This window comes from Ursus maritimus, unplaced genomic scaffold, assembly GCF_017311325.1.
Source record: "Ursus maritimus isolate PB19 unplaced genomic scaffold, ASM1731132v1 scaffold_3, whole genome shotgun sequence".
NCBI lineage: Eukaryota > Metazoa > Chordata > Mammalia > Carnivora > Ursidae > Ursus > Ursus maritimus.
Window position 1 is genome coordinate 51,499,561 of NW_024425563.1, and position 21,204 is coordinate 51,520,764.

Genomic DNA, 21,204 nt, shown 5'->3' on the forward strand with positions numbered 1-21,204 from the left:
CGGCGGCTCCCTCCCCCTTCCGTTTATCTTCCGATATCTGTGCACGGTTTCATGGCTCCCCGCTTCGTACCTCAATACTCAGCGCTGGAGATGTTCATTTGTAGAGATCCAGATGCATCTTCCTGCGTCTCAGGCTGGTTCCGTGGTTGTTTAGGCTGGTCTGGTACCTATCCAGCTCGACTCGGAGGACCGGCTGAAAATGGTGTCTCCTACTCCTCCGCCATCTTAACTCTTCCTAAAGTAACTTTATTTCATGTAAAAAAGAAAGGAAAGAGAATTTCAGTGTTATGATAGCAGCTTTAATACATCTATTACATCTATTTAATTTTCTCTCTCCTAAAACCTCACCAGACCTAACATAAAGGTATTTAAAAATAATCATAGACCCACAAGATCAGGAAGAACAGGGAGAGAGAAAACAACAATCATATTTTAGAAGCTGGAAAGCAGGTAGATGAATGGTAACTGAATGAGTAATTCATGACAGTGGAAATGAAGTTAGCAGATTATTAAGTGTAATAATTTTATACTAGTTATCTCCGCAGTATCGCCACACAGGTATCTAATGGGCATATCAAATTTGTCATGTTCAGCACTGGACTCCTGATCTTCCCCTGAAAATTATTTCTCCTGTAGGTTTTCCAGCTCATTCATTGGCAACCTCATCCTCCCAACTGCACATGTATATTTCATTTCTGTGTTTGTAAGTTTCTGAGCCAGTTGTAGCATAGCTTTGGAGCATGAATGGTACTAGGAATGTAGGTTATCCCAGTCTGCTGGTTTATGCTCCAATTTCTAGGTGGGGCAGCAGGAATGAACCAAGGCTTCAGACCTCAGGTGACTTTTTTTTTTTTTTTTTTGAAGATTTATTTATTTATTTATTTGAGAGAGAGTGAGAGAGAGTGCACAGGCTGGAGGAGGGGCAGAGGGAGGGGGAGAAACAGGCTTCCCACTGAGCAGAGAGCCTGATGGGGGGCTCAGTCCCAGGACCCTGAGATCATGACCTGAGCTGAAGGCAGTTGCTTAAGCAACCGAGCCACCCAGGTGCCCCAGGTGACTTTGAACATCACGTTTCAAGTGCCCTTGCTGATGTAGTTTCAGTTTAGGAGGCCGTACTTAATAAGTCTCTCTCTCTTTGTATATATAAAATGTAACATTTACATTTCTGTAAAATACCATGAGAACTGTAGGAAATTGTATTTTTAAGATGAAGTGAAAGCTGTGTCTCTACCTGAAATAAATACTATTTAGGTCTTCACACATGGCTAGTTCACTGGATCGATCTCTGGATGTGCTGGTGACAGAGCCATCAACTGCTCCCTGATGGTAGTTCTGAGTGTGCCAATCCTGCTTTACTGGCCACACAGGCCATGGAGCTGGAAAAGTTGGCAGAAGCCCCCATGGATGTAAATTTTTGTATCTTTTATAACAATATAGACTTTCCTAACTTTTTTTTGAACAATAACATTATTATAATTTTCTAACATCAAGAATGAAGATTTTTAACTTAAAAGACAAGAAAAGGATTTAGATGGGGTTTTCAAGTGATAGGGTGGCATTTTCTCTGAAGCCAACTATAATTCTCTCTCAGTCATCCTGGGAGTAGTTAATCCTATGACAGGGAAAGAGGTGACCTTGGAACTAGGACAAAGTCAGATAGAATTCTAGCATCGAGACTTATTAGCTGTGGGGCCTAGGCCTGAGGTTCAGCTTCACCACTAACAAGCTGTGTGGCAAGTTACTGACCTTTAAGTTTCAGTTTCTCATACAGGTGGTAATATTTACCTCATAGAGTATTGGAAAGACTAAAGTAAGCATGAGAAATGCTTAGCATGGTGCTGGACTTTAGAATGAGCACTCAGGAAGCGTCTCTGTCATCATTGATAAAGTATATATTGTCTTCAGTTTCCTCTTATTAAGGGTACCCATTTTGAGAGGTGTAACAGAAGAGTGAGCTGCAACAGTGGCTTACGTGTGTGAAATATTTTTTTTCCAGTATGTTTGATCCATAACCTGTTCTACATTTGAAGTGCCCTTGAAGTCTAGTAGGGAGAAAGGTATTTGTGTGCGTGGGGGGTATGGTATGTGTTTCTGTGTGTGTTGTGGGGGGTGATGGGGTGTGGTTTAATATACACTAATCCCTGAATCACTGGTCAATCTAGACTGGGGACTTAAGGGTTTGGAGGAATGATTCTTAGATTAAGACTTCCAAACTGCTCAAATGCTGAAATACGAAGGACTACTCTATCAACTATTGAATTTGTGGCTTCTTACTTTGACATGGTTCATTTGTGAGTTATGTGAGTATATCAATAGACTATAATATCTGAAAACAAATTATTCAACCAGCTAATTGTAAACACTACTGTATCTTACTTAATCCATTCCACTCCTATAATAAAAAGAAAATATTAATAGTGAAGATAAAATTAATAAAAACAAGCAAGTTGGATTGAGTGGTTTACCGAATTTCAGGGAATATTTTCATGGCATAAATAATGATACTTGTTTGCATGCCATTTCCATTGTGCCTCTGAGTGATTCACGTGGTCAGACTCTAGTGAGGTTGTCCAAGCTGAGTTATCACATTACCCAGGAGGCCAGCTGTGCAGGCTGATTTGCTTTCTCTTTAGGGGAAAATGAGTTCATTACAAAGAGCACAGTATGTGTCATACAGTTTCCAGGAATCCCAAGTGTTTGGCTTACAATATTTTTTTAAAAAAATAAATTAACACAAGTATTCAGAAGTCAAGCTCTGGGAGGCTTCTCCTGAAAATAGTTACAAGGCTGCATGAATTAAGATTATTTGGTTGTAAGAAACAGAAAATAGCCTCTGGCTAGCTTAAGCAAAAAGGAAATGCGTTGGATAGACACAGAATTCTCTCACTCATCTAAGAAGTCACTGACCAGGCAAACTTGGTGAGAACAGGGACTGAGGGTTCAGTAGCAGGAGTTGGTGGAATTTTGCTATCAGCATGCTCTGCTTCAGCAAACTACAGTCTCAGTTCATTTCTGGAGAATTTCATAGACCTGCCTTGAGCCGTTGTTTGAGTTTATCCTTGGACCAGTCAACTATGGCCCAGGGTAGCATCTTCGAGTCCAGACAGTGCTGCTGGGCACCCAACTCACACAACCCTGGCAGCCCCTGGAGAAGCGAGGCAGGCAGCCCCCACAGAGTACCTACCACAGGGTATTTCAGCTTTGAGCTGCTTTCTTTTTCCTCCTTCCTTTAAAGACACTGGTGAATTTTTGTTCCACTCTTTGCTAGGGGAAGTTAAGTGAGTCCCTGCCCCTATTCCTGGACTCTTGGTCAATGATTTTCAAGAAGCTCTGTCAGCGTCAGCAATTCTACTTAGTCTATCCAGTAACAGCAGTCTTTGGGTAGTTCCTTTTGTGACATGTGTTCTTCATCAATTCTTTGCTTACATTTCTTTTTTCCTATATTGATGTTTTTGTAGTTTTTAGTGTATATAGTTCTATGTTGATTGATATCTGATTATTACACATCTTTGAATGGGTTGGCCACCAATGAAGGGAGTGGGTAGAGTAGTGAACTGTGGTAGTCTGTACCCCAGCTTGGGTTTATTGTCTCAACATCCTCTCGTCAAATTGGTTACCATCTTCATCTTAGAGGAACATTTTCCCTCAGTTGTCTTCCCTCCCCCAGACCTTTTTATTGAGAGACACTGTTCCAGAGGAAGGTGTTATTTCCTCTTTTTAAGAGATTATGGACTGTATAATTCATAGAGAAGAATAAATAAGATATATGATTATTAGTCTCTACAAGCTAATAATAAAAGGAACATTCACATATAAACAGAAGATTCCAGTGTCTTAGAAATCTTCTGTGTGCCCTGCCCTGCTCACACCATTCTTCCCCTGGTGGTGACCATTTGCTGACTTTTGTGTTCATTATATCCTCACTTGAAAACAATTTTTAAAATCACCTATGTATGTATGTATGTCTAAGCATACATAAAAACACAGTTAGTTAGTACAAACCTATCTGAATAGGGAAAGAGCTATATTGCTATTGTTAGAAAAAAGTCTCCTGAGAGAAAATAAGCTGGATAGAATTTCTTGACCGTGATTTACAAGAGACCCTTCTGGAGAAGTCTTTGGGCAAAGGCTCAAAGGAGTCCTGGGAAAGTCAAAACATCTGGCAGGCCAGGAGTGTGGGCTGGGGATGTCCAGAGGAAAAATGGGTAGAGAGAATGGGATTTTTGTGTTTGTTGCTTCCCAGCTCACCATGATCCACCCCAGCACTCAAGGATAGGTAAAAAGCAGTGGTTCTCAAAGTATGGTTCCTTGGCCAGTGGCATCAGTATGGTGTGAGTACTTGTTAGAAATTCCTAGGTCCTAGCACAGACCTATGAAATAGACATCTCTGGGGCTGGAGCCCAGCAATCTATGTTCCATCAGTGATTCGATACATGTTAAAGACTGCGATGCTTTGGATAGAAGTATATACTCTGCATATATCCTCAGTTGATCCAGGTTGTAGGGCATGGAAAGGAAAGAAGGAACTCAGTTAATTAGCATATGGTTAAGATAGGCTGAGTATAGATAATAATATGAGCCAGGCTCACTAGGTATTCTGTCATGGATCAAAAAGGTAATACAAGGCAGCTGGTATTTGTGGGATGACAGCCCTCAACTTGGCTTCTTTTGGTGATACTGCTTCAATCCAGACTGCTATCCTCTAAACCTGGTGCACATTTATTAACCCAGGATCTTCCTTCATCAATCTACCTTGAGATTACCTTCATTTCTGTCCTCTTTCTTCTGTTCCATATCTTCCTTTTCCTTGGTTTACTCTCTTTCTTTGGTGAAGCTCAACATGCAGTAGTTTCTTCCAAAAGAATGCATGGGATATAAATTTTTGGAGTCCTGGAGTATCTAAAAATGTCTTCATTCTTTTTTCCTACTTGATTATTTGGCTGAATTTAGAGGAATGCTGAAGACATTGCTCCATTGCTTCTTATTCTTCAGTCTTCTTGCTTCTAGTATTGCTGTTGAGAAGTCTAAAGCAGTCTGATACCTTTTTTTTTATTTTTTAAGATTTTATTTATTTGAGAGAGAGAGAAAGAGCTGAGTGCAGAGCCTGCCGCAGGGCTCGATCTCAAAACCCTGAGATCATGATCTGAGCTGAAATCAATAGTCAGATGCTTAACTGACTGAGCCACCCTGGTGCCTCCGATACCTGTTTTTTTTTTTAAGTGTGACTTTTTTTTTCCCCTCTGAAGCATGCAGAATCTTCTATTTGTCCCCACAGTTCTGAAATTTCACAAGAATATGCCTTGATAATTTTTTTAAATGTAGGGTATCTTAAAAAAATTAATTGTGTGTGACCCTTCCAATTTGGACTTGTATGTTTTCATTCTGAAAAATTACCTTGAATTATTTTTGTTGATTCCCTTCTTTCCATTTTCTCTGCCCTCTCTTTCTGTAATTTCTGTTTATTTGTTTGTTTTAGAAGTTGTATCTCCTAGGCTGCTTGCCTTTTAAATTTTTTTGTGTGTTTTAGCTCCTTTTTGTTCTTGGAATGTTTCCTTTTTTATAGCCTCCAATTCTCTCTCTCTCTCTTTTTTTTTTTTTTTATGATTTTATTTATTTATTTGCGTGAGAGAAAGAGAACACAAGCAGGGGGTGCAACAGGTAGAGGGAGAAGTAGGCTCCCCGCTGATCAAAGAGCCCCATACAGACTCCATCCCAGGACCCTGGGATCATGACCTGAGCCAAAGGCAGATGCTTAACCGACTGTGCCACCTAGGCGCCCCTATAGCCTCCAATTCTTGTTTCATGGATGCAATATCCTCTTGTATCTCTCTGAGGAGATTAATGATACTTTTGAAGTTTTCTTCACTACAAAGCATCTGTTTCCTGAAAATTGCTTTTTTTTTTTTTGTCTTCTATATTAGAGATTTCCTTAGATGTCTAATTTGGTTGTTTACTCATGTTAAAGAGTTAAGAACTAAAAAGTTGATTGGAAACTTTGAGCATGTGTGTGCAGGGCTTGTCATTCTTAAACTTTCCAAAATGATGGGTGGACCATTTGTGGGGAAGCTCCTGAAATTAGCATTTTTACATTTTTACACTTTTATCAGATTCCCCAGAGAAGATTCTTCCTGCCTGGCTTCCAGTATTCTGAAGCCTGAGTTAGGATGAGGCCTAAGGGACTTAGTGTTCAGCTTCTCAGACAATATTCACCCACTCTGTCGTATTTGGAGATCCCCTTTGCCCCAGTTCCCTTGGTTAGGATGCTGGGAGTCAACAGTGTACCTGGTTTCTCCCTTCAGCTTTATCATTTCTTCTCTGCCTTTCAGTGGAGTTGAACTAGACCTCTTCATAGGCCTAAAGGCATTTCTGCTATAGCACCATTTATACATTACTGAAAAACCTTGTGTTCTGCAAAGTTGTACTCTAAAAATAGGGTTTCTGGGAAAGATGAGTTAGGAGAACATTACTCACAATTTTGTGATTTTGTATTCAGTGCAACACAAAACCCATAACAATTCTATTTAAAAACAAAAACAAAAAACCAGTAGCACAGGTAAATCTCCGTGTGCATTTGCATCTGGCATCATTCAGTAGATCCTTGCAGCTTTAAACTGAGGTTCAGGTCCTTACGAGCTTTTTCTTCTAACAGAGATTAGTCTCCAAATAAAAAATCTGATCTGACCCACGTATCTTTTCATTGATTTTTTAAAAAAGATTTTATTTATTTATTTGACAGAAAGAGAGAGCACAAGCAGGGGGAGCAGCAAGCAGAGGGAGAAGCAGGCTCCCTGCTGAGCAAGAAGCCTGATGTGGGACTTGATCCCAAGACCCTGGGATCATGACCTGAATCAAAGGCAGACACTTGACCGACTGAGCCACCCAGGCACTCCTGTGTATTTTTTGTTTGTTTGTTTTTTGTTTTTGTTTTTTCTTTTTAACACAGGGCAAATGCCTTTGCAGTTTTGACATCTGCACTCTCAATTCCCTTAAAAACTTAATGGAGTAGAAAATATAGAGGTCTTTGAAGTCCCTACACCAGTCACTAAACTGAATTTGGGTCCTCCCTTTTGTATTTTTTTTTTTTAATTTTTGGATTTTATATACTGTTTAGGATTTTCTATACTATTAAGTCTTTCTCTTTAATTGTGAGAAATCCTGCTCCTGGTGGCTGCAAAGCAACTGGGAAAGGTCATATATGAACCCACACAATTTCTGCACTGTGTTCTATCACCTCCCTAATTACCAGTTGTGTTTGAATTTGTTCTCAGGAAAGAAACACATATTATATCTGAACAGACTGTATACCTCACTTCTGTGGGCCATGTTTACCCCCAGGACTGTTGCTCTGACCCAGAGACCCTTCAGAATGCTGGCAATTCCTTTAGGAGAATATGTACTGTGTGGGAGATCCATTCCTCCGACATCTCCATCCAAACTCCCCAGATTTGGGGCAGTGTACTTGCAGCCTGGGGCTGTGTTTGTTTCTCTGCTTCCCTGGTGGTATTGGGTTTTTTCCCCATCGTTTTTTCATTTTTGTTGTTTTCAGGAAAATTTGAGAAAGGCCAGTGGAATAGAATATATTACTCCACCTTTACCCAGAAGTTCCACAGGAACGGTAGTTTTCAAGGAAGGTGAAGTCAAAATTGGCTAGAATGTTACAGGTTGAGAAGTCTGCTTTGGCCGCAGAGACTTGTGAGGAAATAGAAGCTGTTAGGACAGGGTGAGTTAGAGGGGGGAGAAGGGAAGGAAGCTTTCCCAGAAACAGCAGGGGCTGTGGCCCTTGATCTGTTTAATTGGGCCTGAGTTAGGGTCTTTTTAGAGTACTCTCTTGTTTTCTATCTTTTGAATCATCAGAATCCCCTAAGAACTTGTGAAAAAGCAGATTCCTGGGCATCATTCATGAGGGCCCACTCTGGGAAATGCTGGCTGGGAAAAGAAGGGAAAAGCAAGCGAGCACATGATTGTAATGTGGCATTTCATGTGTAAAGGTGCATATACAGGTACGCCTCCGAGATCCTGCAGGTCTGGTTCCAGACTGCTGCAACAAAGGGTGTCAATAAAGCAAGTTAAATGAATTTTTTGGCTTCTCAGTATATAAAACAATGTACATACCTCATTAAAAAAATCTTTTGCTAAAAAATGCTAACTATCATCTGAGCTTTCAGCGATTTTTTGTAATCTTTTTGCTGGTGGAGGGTCCTGCCTGGATGTTGGTGGCTGCTGACTGGTCGGGTGGTGGTTGCTAAAGGTTGGGGTGGCTGAGGCAATTACTTAAGACAAGACAAAAATGGGGTTTGCTTCATCAGTGGACTCTTCCTTTCATGAGCCATTTCTCTGTGGCATGCAGTGCTGTTTGAGAGCATTTTACCCTCAGTAGAAGTTCTTTCTAAATTAAGAGTGAGTCCTCAGAAACCCTGCTGCTGCTTTATCAACTAAGTTTATGGAATATTCTAAATCCTTTGTTGTCCTTTCAACAGTCTTCACAGCATCTTCACTAGGAGTAGATTCCATGTGAAGAAACCACTTTCTTTGCTCATTCATAAGACACAACTCCGCATCCATTTAAGTTTGATCATAAGGTTGCAGCCATTCAGTCCCATCTTCAGGCTGCACATCTGGTTCTAGTTCTTTTGCTATTTCCACCACATCTGTAGTTACTTCCTGAAGTCTTGAACCCCTAACAGTCCTCAATGGGGGCTGGAATCAACTTCTTCCAAACCACCGTGAATGGTGATATTTCAACCTCTTCCCATGAATCACAATGTTCTCAATGGCGTCTAGAGTGGTGCAACCTTTCCAGAAGATTTTAAATTTACACTGCCGAGACCCATCAGAGAAATCACTATCTATGGCAGCCACAGCCTTACAAAATTTTTTTCTTTAGTGGTAACACTTGAAAGTAAAAAATACTTTTTGATCCATGGCCTGCAGAATGAATCTGTTAGCAGGCATGAAAACAACATTCATCTCATTGTCCATCTCCATCAGAGCTCTTGGGTGACCAGGTACACTGTCAATGAGCAGTCATATTTTTAAAAAAGATTATTTATTTATTTTAGAGAAAGAGAGAGAGAGAGTATGGAGTCAAGGAGCACAGGGAGAGAGAATCTCAGGCAGACCCCCCGCTGAAAGCAGAGCCCAACTCAGGGTCAGATTCATGATCCTGAGATCATGACCTGAGCCCAAATCAAGAGTTCATTGCTCAACCAACTGACCCACCCAGGCACTCCATGAGCAGTCATATTTTGAAAGGAATGTTTCTTTTTGAGCAGTAGGTCTCAACAGTGGCTTAAAATATTCAGTAAACTATGTTATAGACAGATGTACTGTCAGCCAGGGTTTGTTATACCATTTTAGAGCTCAGGCAGAGTATTTAGTGTAATTCTTAAGGGCCCTAGAATTTTTGGAATGAGCATTGGCTTCAGCTTAAAGTCACCAGGTACCCTGGCCCCTAACAAGAGGGTCTCAGCCTGTCCTTTGAAGCTTTGAGACCAAGCATTGATTTTTCCTCTCCAGCTATGAAAGTCCTGAAAGGCATCTTCTCCCAATATAATGCTGTTTCACCTGTGTTGAAAATCTGTTGGGGCACCTGGGTGGCTCAGGTTAAGCATCTGCCTTCGGCTTAGGTCATGATCTTGGGGTCCTGGGATTGAGCCCCACATCAGGCTCCCTGCTCTGCAGGGAGTCTGCTTCTTCCTCTCCCTCTGCCTCTCCCCCTGCTTGTGTGCTTTCTCTCTCTGTGTCAAATAAATAAATAAAATCTTAAAAAAAAAAAGAAAGAAAGAAAATCTGTTGTTTAGGGCAGCCACCTTCAATGATGAACTTAGCCGGATCTCCTAGATAACTTGCTGCAGCTTCCACATTAGCACCTGCTACTCCCCCTTGCACTTTCATGTTCTGGAGATGGCCTCTGTCCTTCAACCTCACGAACCAGCCTCTGCTAGCTTCACCCTCTTCTTCTGCAGCTTCCTCACCTCTCTCAGCCTTCACAGAATTGAAGAGAGTTAGAGCCTTGCTCTGGATTGGGCTTTGGTTTGAGGGAGTGTTGTGGCTTCCATCTAGACCATTAAAACTTCCTCCATACTGGCAACAAGGCTGCTTTACTTTCTTACCACTTGCGTGTTCACTGGAGTAGCACTTTTAATTTCCTTCAAGAACTTTTCCTTTGCATTCACAACTTGGCTAACAGTTTGACATAAGAGGCTTAGATTTAGCTTATCTTGGCTTTTGACGTGCCTTCCTCACTAAGCGTAATCATTTCTAGCTTTTGATTTAACATGAGAGACATGCAACATTTCCTTTCACTTGAACACTTAAGAGACCATAATAGGGTTATTAATTGGCCTAATTTCAATATTGTTGTATCTCAGGGAATAGGGAGGCTCGAGGAGAGGGAGAGACAGGGGAACGGCTGGGCACTGGAGCAGTCAGAACACACACACAACATTTGTCGATAGGACACAGAGACATGAAGTGAGCAAATGCTGTTGGAAAAATAGTGCCAATAGACTCGATCAGTGCAGGGTTGCCACAAATTTTCATTGTAAAACAATTCAGTGTCTGTGAAGTGCAATAAAGCAAGGTATGTCTGTAGTTCCTTTTTTGGTCTATAGCATTTCACAGAGAAATGTAAAAATTCCTGTAACCACTTTATCTGCAGTGGTTCAGTTACTACCTCATTAAATTTAATCAGCGTCTTTAAGCATAAAACGAATCATGTGTTGGGCCCTTGACGGTTATTACTGCCATTTTCTAAACAGAGTATTTGACTTTTGCTATAAAACTCTTAATTTTCATTTTTCTTTGGGGTTCTTTTTCAAAGGATGGAGATTTCTAAAACCTGATTTGTTACGATGTCAGAACTACCTCTTAGTCTTTATGGCATTTTGTAGTTAATTATTATTACACTGGGATAGAACTTAATTAGCAATTGAAACATTTGTGGATATACTAAACAAAATTAATTTATTTATTAAAATGTACTTCGTCTACCAACTCTACTAGAAAGCCGAACTCTCTTACTGGAATATTTCTGTAATTTGCCAACATTTCTTTATTATTTCATTATTTTATAGTGGGCATGAATCTTAGGCTCTCAACACAGGTATGTAAGCCCTGTCTTTTTATTATTTTTTTTAATTGAACATAAGTTCTATGTCAAGCCCTCGTTTTATAGAATTTCACAAAACCAGATCAAGGTTTCTTCAGTCAGTTCAGGCCCTTGCTTCCCCTACTGCCTGTATACCTTCAGGATTGAAAGTCAGTCCCAGGAGTGTGGAGACTTCCTAGTGCATAAGATGGGGATGGGGACAAGCTATCTGCCCTCAGGTGGTTGTCTCTGTTCCCAAGGTATTGAATATAAATTGGTCTTTATTCATCAGTCACATTATCCTTATCTCTGCTCTGTCCTGACCCAAGGGCTCTCCAGGCTATTCTTATTTGTGACCTTCAGACACACATACTACATTTGGATGCTCTTCTCAGAGATATTTATTAACAAGTAACTCTCCTGTTTTTCCATCTTTGACTCCCTATCTTCCACAGCTAAGGGAGTCTGTTTCTCCTCTAGGATAGGAAAAACTGGATTTTATATAATCATGCATTTTCTCCAATCCATTTGGTAATGCATCCTTTTTTGCCATATCCTCAAAAGATCAGGCTATGACAACTGAAAAAAATGATCTGCTTTTCTACACATCTTTTCTTCTCTTTGGAAGTAGTAAATGCCTTAATCTTCAGTTTGAGTTGGGGAAAGGTCATGGGACAAAAAGGAATTACTAGAAATGGAAAGAAAACCAGCTTAATATATTAAATAGTATCCATAATAATTATATTGGAACTTGTAACATATGATTAATACCTATTGTACATTATAGATTTTTAATTTTAGTTTGGTATTTTTTTTTTTACTGTGAAGAAATGGAAGGCTTTTTTCATCAGTGAGAGATGGCTCACTGGCATGGACTCATCATGATGAAGATGTGGCCTTGGAAATTTGAGTTTGGATTAGGAACTGGGAGTACCTGATATTAGTACACATATTCTGCTTCCAGGAAGATGGAATAGACATTCTGTCCCCTGTTCCTCCTACTAGGTATAACTAAAACCCTAGATATTATGTATAAAACAAATACAAGAAGACTCTGTAGAGAGAAGAGGCAAATTGCCTAGGGACCTTAGGACCTGGGGAATGACATGATAATGAGTTCCTTGGGTTTTCTTTCTGTCTCATATATTTCAGACTCAATAGTGAAGAAACCAGCAACTCATAAAATGCCAAAGGGTGCAGATTAAAAAAAAATGTCTTGAGAAAGGCTTGATCTTTCTAGCCAAATGACTAGGGAAGGGACAGTCTCATAAGGCAGAAAACTTTTAGATAATGGCCACTAGACTCCAGTCAAATACCACAGAAATATCTATGGTCCTACTATACCTTCTCTAGCTGAGAGCAAGTGAGGAGCCCAGGCTTCTACCCTCATGAGACTGTAATGAGGCATCCCAACACCCCCACATGGGTGGTGTCAGAGAAGGCTAAGTAAGGATCTGGGATTTCCATCCCTGCTAGGCAGTAATGAACACTCCTCCCCACCTCCCCTCTCCCAGCCCTTGCGGTGTCAGTGGATCACAAGCAGAGCCAGGACTTCTTCTCCCACTGGATGGTAAGGAGGTGGCCCTTCTCTGCCCCACTAGCATGATGTAAGAGGGGGCTTAATGGAGAGTCAGAACTTTTCCGAACACTCAGTGGTAATGAGGCCACCTCCTTCCCTCCCTGTGTTAGTGGTATCAAAATGGGCAGTAGTAATGAGGCACCCCTCTTCAGCCAGCATGGCATCAGTGAAGGCCTAGTGGGATGGCTGAACTCCCATCCCTGCCTAGTAGTAACAAAGGCCACCTTCCACTCTTGTGTTAATCAAGGACAAATGAAGGACTTAGATTTCTTTTCCCACCTGAAAACTAAAGACAAAAATTATTGAAAGCAGCCAGAAAGAAATGACACACTATGATTGCCTATAGGAAAACAAAACAAAACAAAACAATTTAAATGACAAGCAGATTTTTCATCAGAAACCATAAAACACTGGAAGGGAGTGACAGACATTTTTCAAGTGCTGAAAGAAAAGAACTGTTAAATTCAGTGAAAATATCCTTCAAGAATGAAGGGGAAATGAAGACGTTCTCAGATGATGGAAAGCTAAGAAAATTTGTTGCTCGTATATGTACCCTATAAACAAAAAACAAAACAGAAATGGTAAAAGAAGGAATCTTAAAACATCAAAAAGGAAGAAAGAACATGGAAAGAGCAAAAGAAACAAGAGAAATGGTTGAATACAGTAGATTTTCCCTCTAGAATTTATTTTCTTTTTTAAGATTTTATACCTGTAGCGTTTTTTAAATTATGTTGGATTATTGAAGGAAAAATGTTAAACTAATGTCTAATGTGGTTCTCAATATATGGAGAGGAAATAATTAAGGCAATTATAAATGAAGGTGAGTAAAGGGGTATAAGGAGAAAGTTTCTGTTTCACTCAAATCGGTAAAATGTTGACACCAGTGACTCTGATCAATTATGGATAAATAATGTAATAAATGCCTAGAGGAAACACTAGAAGAGCTCTACAAAGAGATACACTCAAAAACACTACAGGTAAATCAAAATGGAATTCTAAAAATGCTCAAGTAACCTACTGGAAGGCAGGAAAAAGAAAATAGAGATCAAAGTAAAAAAAATAATAAAATGGCAGATTTGAGGCTTAACATATCAACAATTACATTCAATATAAATGATTTAAACATACCAGTTAAAGACAGAGATTCACACTGTGTATTTTAAAATGTGACCCAATGACGTGTTATACGAGAAACTCACTTCAAATAGTTCAAATGATATATGTGGGTTAAAAGTAAAAGGATGGAAAAATACATACCACGCAGATCTTAAGCAAAAGAGAACAGAAGTAGGTGTATTAATATCAGATAAAGTAGACTTAGAGCAAAGAAAATTACCAAGGACAGAGAGAGTTATTACATAATGATTAAAGGGTCAAGCTACTAGGAAAACCTAGTAATCTCAACTATGTGTTAACCATATCACAGAACTGTGAAATATATGAAGTAAAAACTAAGAGAACTGAAAGGAAAAATAGACAAATTCACAGTTGTAGTTGGCAACATCAATACTCCTTTCAACACTCAATAGAACACCTAGAGAGAAAATCATCAAAGATACAGAAGCTCTCAACTAACAGATGCTAATTGACATATAAAACACTTCACCTAATAGCAACGGGATATGTATTCTTTTTCAAGAACCCATGGAACATATGCCAAGATAGATCATATCCTGGGCCATAAAACAAACCTCAACAAATTTTAAAGAATTGAAATCATATAAAGTATGTTCTCTGACCACAGTGTAACCAGATTAGAAATGGGTATCACAAAGATGATTTAAAAATCTCCAAACATTGGGAAACTAAACAATACACTTTTGAATAATCCGTGGGTCAAAGAACTCTCAAGAGAAATAAAAAAATACACTGAACTGAATGAAAATGGAAATACAGCATATGAAATTTTGTGGGACAAAGTTAAAGCAGTACTGACAGGGAAATTTATAGCACTATATGCTTACATTAGAAGGAAGTACATAGATTGTTTGTCTAAGTTCTTCCCGAATGGTAATACAAAAGGGCAATGATAGAGCAAGAATTGAGCTTTTGGGATCCAGACTCTATCCCATATGGACAATGTTACCAACTGGCATGTTAACTGATTAAGGACCTGGGTACCAAGGGAAGCTGTGCTACTTAGGTATTCTGAATCTGCTCCTGTCCTGCACAGTTACTTTGCTTCATACTGTTTTTCATCCTTGGTTAAGAATAAATCAGGAGGGGCGCCCGGGTGGCTCAGTCGTTAAGCGTCTGCCTTCAGCTCAGGTCAGGATCATCCTGGGTCCTGGGATCGAGCCCCATGTTGGGCTTCCTGCTCAGGGTCCTGGGATTGAGCCCCACACCGGGCTCCCTCCTCAGCAGGAAGCCTGCTTCTCCCTCTCCCACTCCCCCTGCTTGTGTTCCCTCTCTCACTGCTTCTCTCTCTGTCAAATAAATAAATAAATAAATATAATCTTAAAAAAAAAAGAATAAATCAGGAGCTACGTTAGAGTATAGGGTAAGCTGCTGTAAGAAGATATCCTAAAATATAGTTGCTTAAAATAGATATATGTTTCCTTATCATCTTAACAGTCCAGTAATTGTTGGTCCAGGTAGGTGAGTCTATTGAGCTCTGTGAGGTCATTTAGTGATCAAGGTTCCGTTCATCTCTTTGCTGCACTAACCCTCTAAGGCAGGACGGTCCAGTAGAAATGTCTGCAATGATGGAAATTTGCACTGTCCAATATCATAGCCATTAGCATGTATGTGAAGTTATCATTATATCTACTACTTCACACATATTATCATAGTGTGAAGTTGGAGGCCTTAATTTTTAACTTTATATAATTTTAGAGAATTTAAAATTAAAATTAAATGCACACTGGTGGTTACTGTCTACCACATTGGACATTACAGCTATGGATATTACTCTGTTCAGCAAGATTGAAGCTGATTCACTACAACGTTTGTTTCTAATCTACAGAAAGGTGAAACACTAGAAATGGAGGGCAAGTAATATATTTTTTGGCAAGTGAAAGTAAAATTACAACATCAATTCTACTTACGTTTCCTTGATAAAAACTTAGCCACTCTGTCGGGGTTTCCCAGCGCTACCCTCGGGTTCAGTGATTTACTAGGGAGGGCTCACAGGACTCAGTGTGAATGAGTCACGGGACTCATACTCATGGTTGTGATTTATTACAGCAAAAGGATGTAATGCAAACTCAGCAAAGGGAAGAGACACATGGGGTGAATTTCGGAGGAAATCAGGCACAGACTTCCAAGAGTCTTCTCCCAGGGGAGTCACACAGGCTGTGCTTAATTCCTCCAGCAATGAGTTGTGACAACACGTGTCTACCGGGGAAATTGATTAACAAGTCAATGCCCATAGTTTTTATTGGGGTATCCTCTGCTTTGCACATATTAAAATTTCATATTCTCAGAAGGAAAGCAGGTGGTTAGTATAAACCATATGGTTTGTACAGTTTAGACACTCTTACCATTAGGGAAAGTTTTAGATTGATGTAGGGAAGTGTTTACCAGTCAAGTTTCCAGATGCCAGCCAAGGACCAAGCTTACAAGCAGGCTTTTCTAATGAGCCGTGTGCTTTCCCAGCATAGTCACACCTTCCTGCAAAGGAGAATGGAAAATGTAGCCCCTGGATGGGGAGCCACAAGTCCAATTCAAACTCTGTTACTCTGGAGAAGTGGAGAATAGATTTGAAAGGATAATGGAAAGTCTGCTATGGAATTTACACACTTCGCGACTTTACACAAGTTGCTTAGACTCCCTGCTCCTTTGGTTAACGTGTGTGTCTCTGAAGTAGTAGATACATTGAACCATGCGTGGCACACAGTAAGTTGGCTCAGTGACACTTCTATTATCATTATTAATATTAGTCTATTCTTCAAGCATGTGGATTGGTTCATCCTATCCTTTCCATTCTTAACCCATCGGAAACTTAGAAGTTTTATTAGATGTGGACTCTGGACCACTGCCTTCCTCTTGGCTCTCCCTCTTATGGATTGTTGCCTGTCACTTCTTGCTTTGAACTCTTACCTTCAGTTTCACCTTCATCACTTCTCTGAATCTTCTTGTATTTTCAATCTCCCATTGTCCATTTTCCCCCAATGGTGAACATGAACCTCCCTGCATCCTTCAGAGCTGGGCTTTATGTGGGTGAATAAAGCTTAAATGTCATTTTCTTCTGGGAAGCCTTTCCCAAACCCTCTACTTTCGGCTCTCCTGTTGACTGTGTGCTGCCCCTGGTAGCTGTGTTAGTTTCCTAGGGCTTTTATAACAAATTATCACAAACTGGGTGGCTTGAAACAACAGGAATTTATTCTTTCGCTGTTCTGGAGGCCAGATGTCTAAAAATCAAGGTCTGAGTAGGGCCATGCTCTTTCTGAAGACTTTAGGAGAGCTTCTTGTCTTTTCCTGCCTTCTGATTTCGGTAATCCTTGGTTTGCAGATTCATCCCTCCAATATCTGCTTCCCTTTGCATGGACTTCTCCCCTGTGTGTCTCTTCTCTTCTTATAAGGCCCACCCTAATGACCTCATCTTATCTTGATTACATCTGCAAAAATCTTATTTCCAAGTAAGCTCACATTTACAGGTACTAGGGGTTAAGGCCTCAACAAATCTTTTTAGGGGACACAATTCGTCTCTTAGCATACAGCAGTTATTTCTTAGCACTTAGCATATGGCAGTTATTTCTTTGAATTATTTTCTCTAGACTGTAAGCTTCTTGAGAACAGAAACCTAGTCTGTTTGATTCATCATTATATCCTCAGGGTCTAGCAGAGAGTCTGGCACATCACAAATGCTCAGAGAGCATTTGAATAAATGAGTAAATGAAAACTCTGAAATACAAAATTCTTTGTGTCTGACTCCTCCATCTAATCCCTACTTCTTTCCTTTCTCAAAGCCTTGGTGGCCTCTGTGATTCCTGAATCTTGGTCAGCAATCACCAAATCCTACTGAACTAGCTCCTAGCTATCCTTTGCGGATGGCTGCCACCATCTTCTCTTTTCTAGCCATTAACACCAGCCTAATTCAGGATATTGTCATCTCTCCCCTGGACTAATGATGTTCTTCCAGAATCCTCTTTCAGACCCTTTCCTATCCATTCTCCATACTGCAACTTGAATGATCATATTAAAATGTAAATCTCATATGTCCTTCTACTACTTAAAATGTGTCAATACCTTCTCCTCACATATTGCTTCTGATGCCGTCCATGATCTGGTCCCAGCCTCCCTCCCCAATCTCTCAACTACCCTCCTTCTTGTTTTTTATGCACTGGACATAATGTAATTCTCATTGTCTTAACCAATTCTTTGTTGATTCAGCCTTTTGCACATGATGTTCCCTTTGTCAGGAGTGCTCTTCCCACCCATCTTAGCCTAACTCCTACATATCTTCTACAGCTCAGTCCAAACCTCTCCCTCAATTAAGACTCCATGAGTACCCTCCCCAGGCTTAGGTTTCCCTGCTATTGGTGCCCCCCTCGTCCCCGTATAGGTTCTCAGTAGATCTCACATTTCTCTTTTGTAAATCTCCTCACACTTTGCATTCTTTGTTCAATATCTCTCTTCCATGCCATGTGAGGGCTGGCTGGGGCTGTGTCTAGCTCGTTCATCTCTGCATCCCAGCATTGCCTGACTTATATATGGGCTCAACACATTTTTGTTTGAGGAATGGATGCATTGGTCAACTGCTATTTCTCTTTGTCCTTTGATTTGGCTCCCACTTTGGGAAACCCATTGTCATTGATGCATGGTTCCTAGAAATCAGAATATGTGGCTCTTTTCTTGCTGGGCTCCTCACAGCTCTTACTTCGGTGGACATTCTCTTGCTCAGCAGAATTCTTCCCCTGGAGGACGAAGTGTATGGTGACCAGACTGAGGACAGAACTTTCATATTGCTGGGGCAGAAAGATCTTTACCAAATTCCGAGCACAGTGTTGAGGTGGGATAGAGGGGCCGTGTGTGGTTACTCAGATTGCCTCTCTTACCACGAAGAATATTGCTGGTGGGAAAGGAAATGGATGTAGATATGTATATATTGACTATTCATTGCCTCCTCTAGCTCTTAGAATGTTTCTTCCTAACTTGCTATTTTTCTTGAAGATGAAGATAGAGACACAGTATTTGTAATTTCTCCATTCATTGACCAACAGTATATGTCCCCCCCAAATTGAAGTGTCTTATGTTTGATCATCTATGTATATGGTTTCTTCATTTAACAAATGTTTACTGGGGCCTCCTACGTTCAAGTTCTAGGCAATGGGCTCCGGATGCAAAGATGAATATAGTAGAGTCTGCCTTCTTGAAGAAAGAAGGCTGACTGGAAAGAAATGCCACGTGGTGCAATGTGGTATGTGCTATGATAGACAGGTATGTGTAATGTTCAAGGAACCAAGTGGGGGAGGAAGAACTTTCAGTTATTGTTTGGAAGTGCACATCGCTAGGTCTTATACAAGTGGTTATGTCATTTCAAAGGCTTCTGATCACATCTTTAAATGTGTTCCCTGTATTAACATGTTGGAATTTTGTACATCTTTGAAAAGGTTTCCTGGGAAGCAGTGGGACCTAAAGGTTGAGAGTAGGGACCCCGGAGGCAATTAGACCCGGATTTAAAATCTGGGCCTATGCCTGACCTTCCACCTGGGTGACTTGGGGAAATCCCTTACTCTCCCACCTCCATAAAAGAGTGTACGAAGGCGGGGATTAAATATCATAGATGCAATGTGTACAGCACGTGCCTGCCATGCAGTAGGAGCTCCATTCTATCTTTCCCCGGAGGCTTGTAGCTCTTTTTGACTCATAGTGGTGCTGGGGACAGAAAGTTGTTTATGTTAAAAACTTCACGGGATACACAGAGGCTTAGTTGGCTGATTTTTTTTTTTAGAAAGGTGTTTATTGGTATAAAAACAATTTAAACATTATATAAATACAATATAAATATTTCTTTTAAAAATATGCATAAGTTAGCCATATATTTGAGGTAAACCTACACATTCCAAGAAATGACCTGGCTCCAAAACATCGAGGATATTCAAGCTGCATAGCATTTTACGTTAACTTTTTCAAGATGAATACATAAAATATTTTTTCAAGTGGCACTTCATAAAAATATAAATATCTATTATATAAATTAACTCAACATCACATATTTAAATATCAATAAATTAAAAATAATTAACATAGTGTCCTAACGCTCATACTTTTAGTTCTTCACAGAGAACAACATAAGTTATGTGCCCAGTGGACAGGTTTCTGACCAGAGAAAGGAATGCCCATGAACTACAGCAATCTCAGATTCCCCGGGCTACATGACCCGCACTGCCCTCAGGCTGAACTGCAGGAAATCCTCAAAGTTCTGCAGGATGAGGTGAATTGTTGTTTGCTTCAGCCACTTGTCCTGCGACTTCAGGATAGCCTGCAGGCCGGTGTCTGTGGTGGGGTCTGGGGTGGTCACTTCATCCTGATTCTTTACCTGAGGCAAAAAGAAAACAAAAAGAACTATTTAAATATCGAACGGGTCCTCTGCAGTGGAGGGATGCTCTGGGCTGTGGGAAGACATTCAAATTCGGGTTGAAGGAGACTACCTGCAGCTGCCTGGTAGGGTGAGGTGCCTCTCCTCTGAGCCCACCCGAGCCCACCCTGTGTGCAGGCCTTTCATGGCAACTGAATTCTAATCACCCCTTCGTTGCTCTATCTCTGTTAGACCACGAGCATCGAGGGCAGCCGTGGTATCTTGTCTCCCCTTATGCTAAACAGTGCCTGAAACACAGCCCCATCCAGCTGGCGTCTGCTGAGGGCCCACTGATCTAATGGTATAAGGAGGACAGGAAACACCTTTCCACAGACCCACTGACATGAGTCTAGGTAATTGTGGGAGGCCTCACACCTCCAAAGTGTGCTTCTAGAGCACTGCAGCATTGGCAGCACCTGAAGCTTGTTAGGGATGTGAATCAGGTCTCACCCCAGACCTGCTGATCAGACTCTGCCCTGTGACAAGATCTCTGGAGGTTCGGTGTGCATTTTAAAGGGGGGAGAGCACTGGTTTAAGGCAAACAGCCAGGAAAGGCAGTGGCAGCCTGCTTCTCTATCTAGGGACCTTCTCATTGTGCTTTGGTCAGCTCATCCACACACTGTTGCCCTCAGGCCTCCATTCTGTGGCATTTGAATGGCTAGCTGGTAGTGACCAAAGCCTTTGGTACCTGCTCTTCCAGCCTTTCACCATTTCTCTGCACTAACTCTTCTGGCAAAAAGTAGGGGGAAAGAGTTGAAATGACCACAATGACAAGAGTATCATTTGGCAATAATTAAAGTATTAAAATCATCTTTGTGCTCTCTGTTCTTTTTTATTATGGATCACTGAGCAGGATTGGGTGTGCTTCATTCGGGCTCTGCAGATTTGTTTTCCTATTTCTTAAGCTATTCTAGTAGAAGCTGGTGTTAAAAACCACCTCATTTAGTATAATTTTAAATACAGTTAATGATGTCTTTTGCAGAAGGGAGCCAAAAGGTTAAAAAAAAAAAAAAA

At 40.6% G+C, this 21,204-nt stretch overlaps 1 protein-coding gene and 1 long non-coding RNA gene across 5 annotated transcripts in view; one reads left to right on the forward strand and one right to left on the reverse strand.

Annotated features, from left to right (window-relative positions):
• The window catches only part of LOC103658869, a 195,488-nt gene that overhangs the window by 24,395 nt on the left and 149,889 nt on the right, over positions 1–21,204 (forward strand). The gene's annotated exons all lie outside the window — the stretch shown is intronic.
• The window catches only part of IL6 (interleukin 6), a 4,349-nt gene continuing 2,713 nt past the window's right edge, over positions 19,569–21,204 (reverse strand). The window contains exon 5 of the mRNA XM_008686377.2: positions 19,569–20,151. Coding sequence (XP_008684599.2) covers positions 19,984–20,151 — 168 coding nt within the window. The 3' untranslated portion in view covers positions 19,569–19,983. The remainder of the gene's footprint in view (positions 20,152–21,204) is intronic.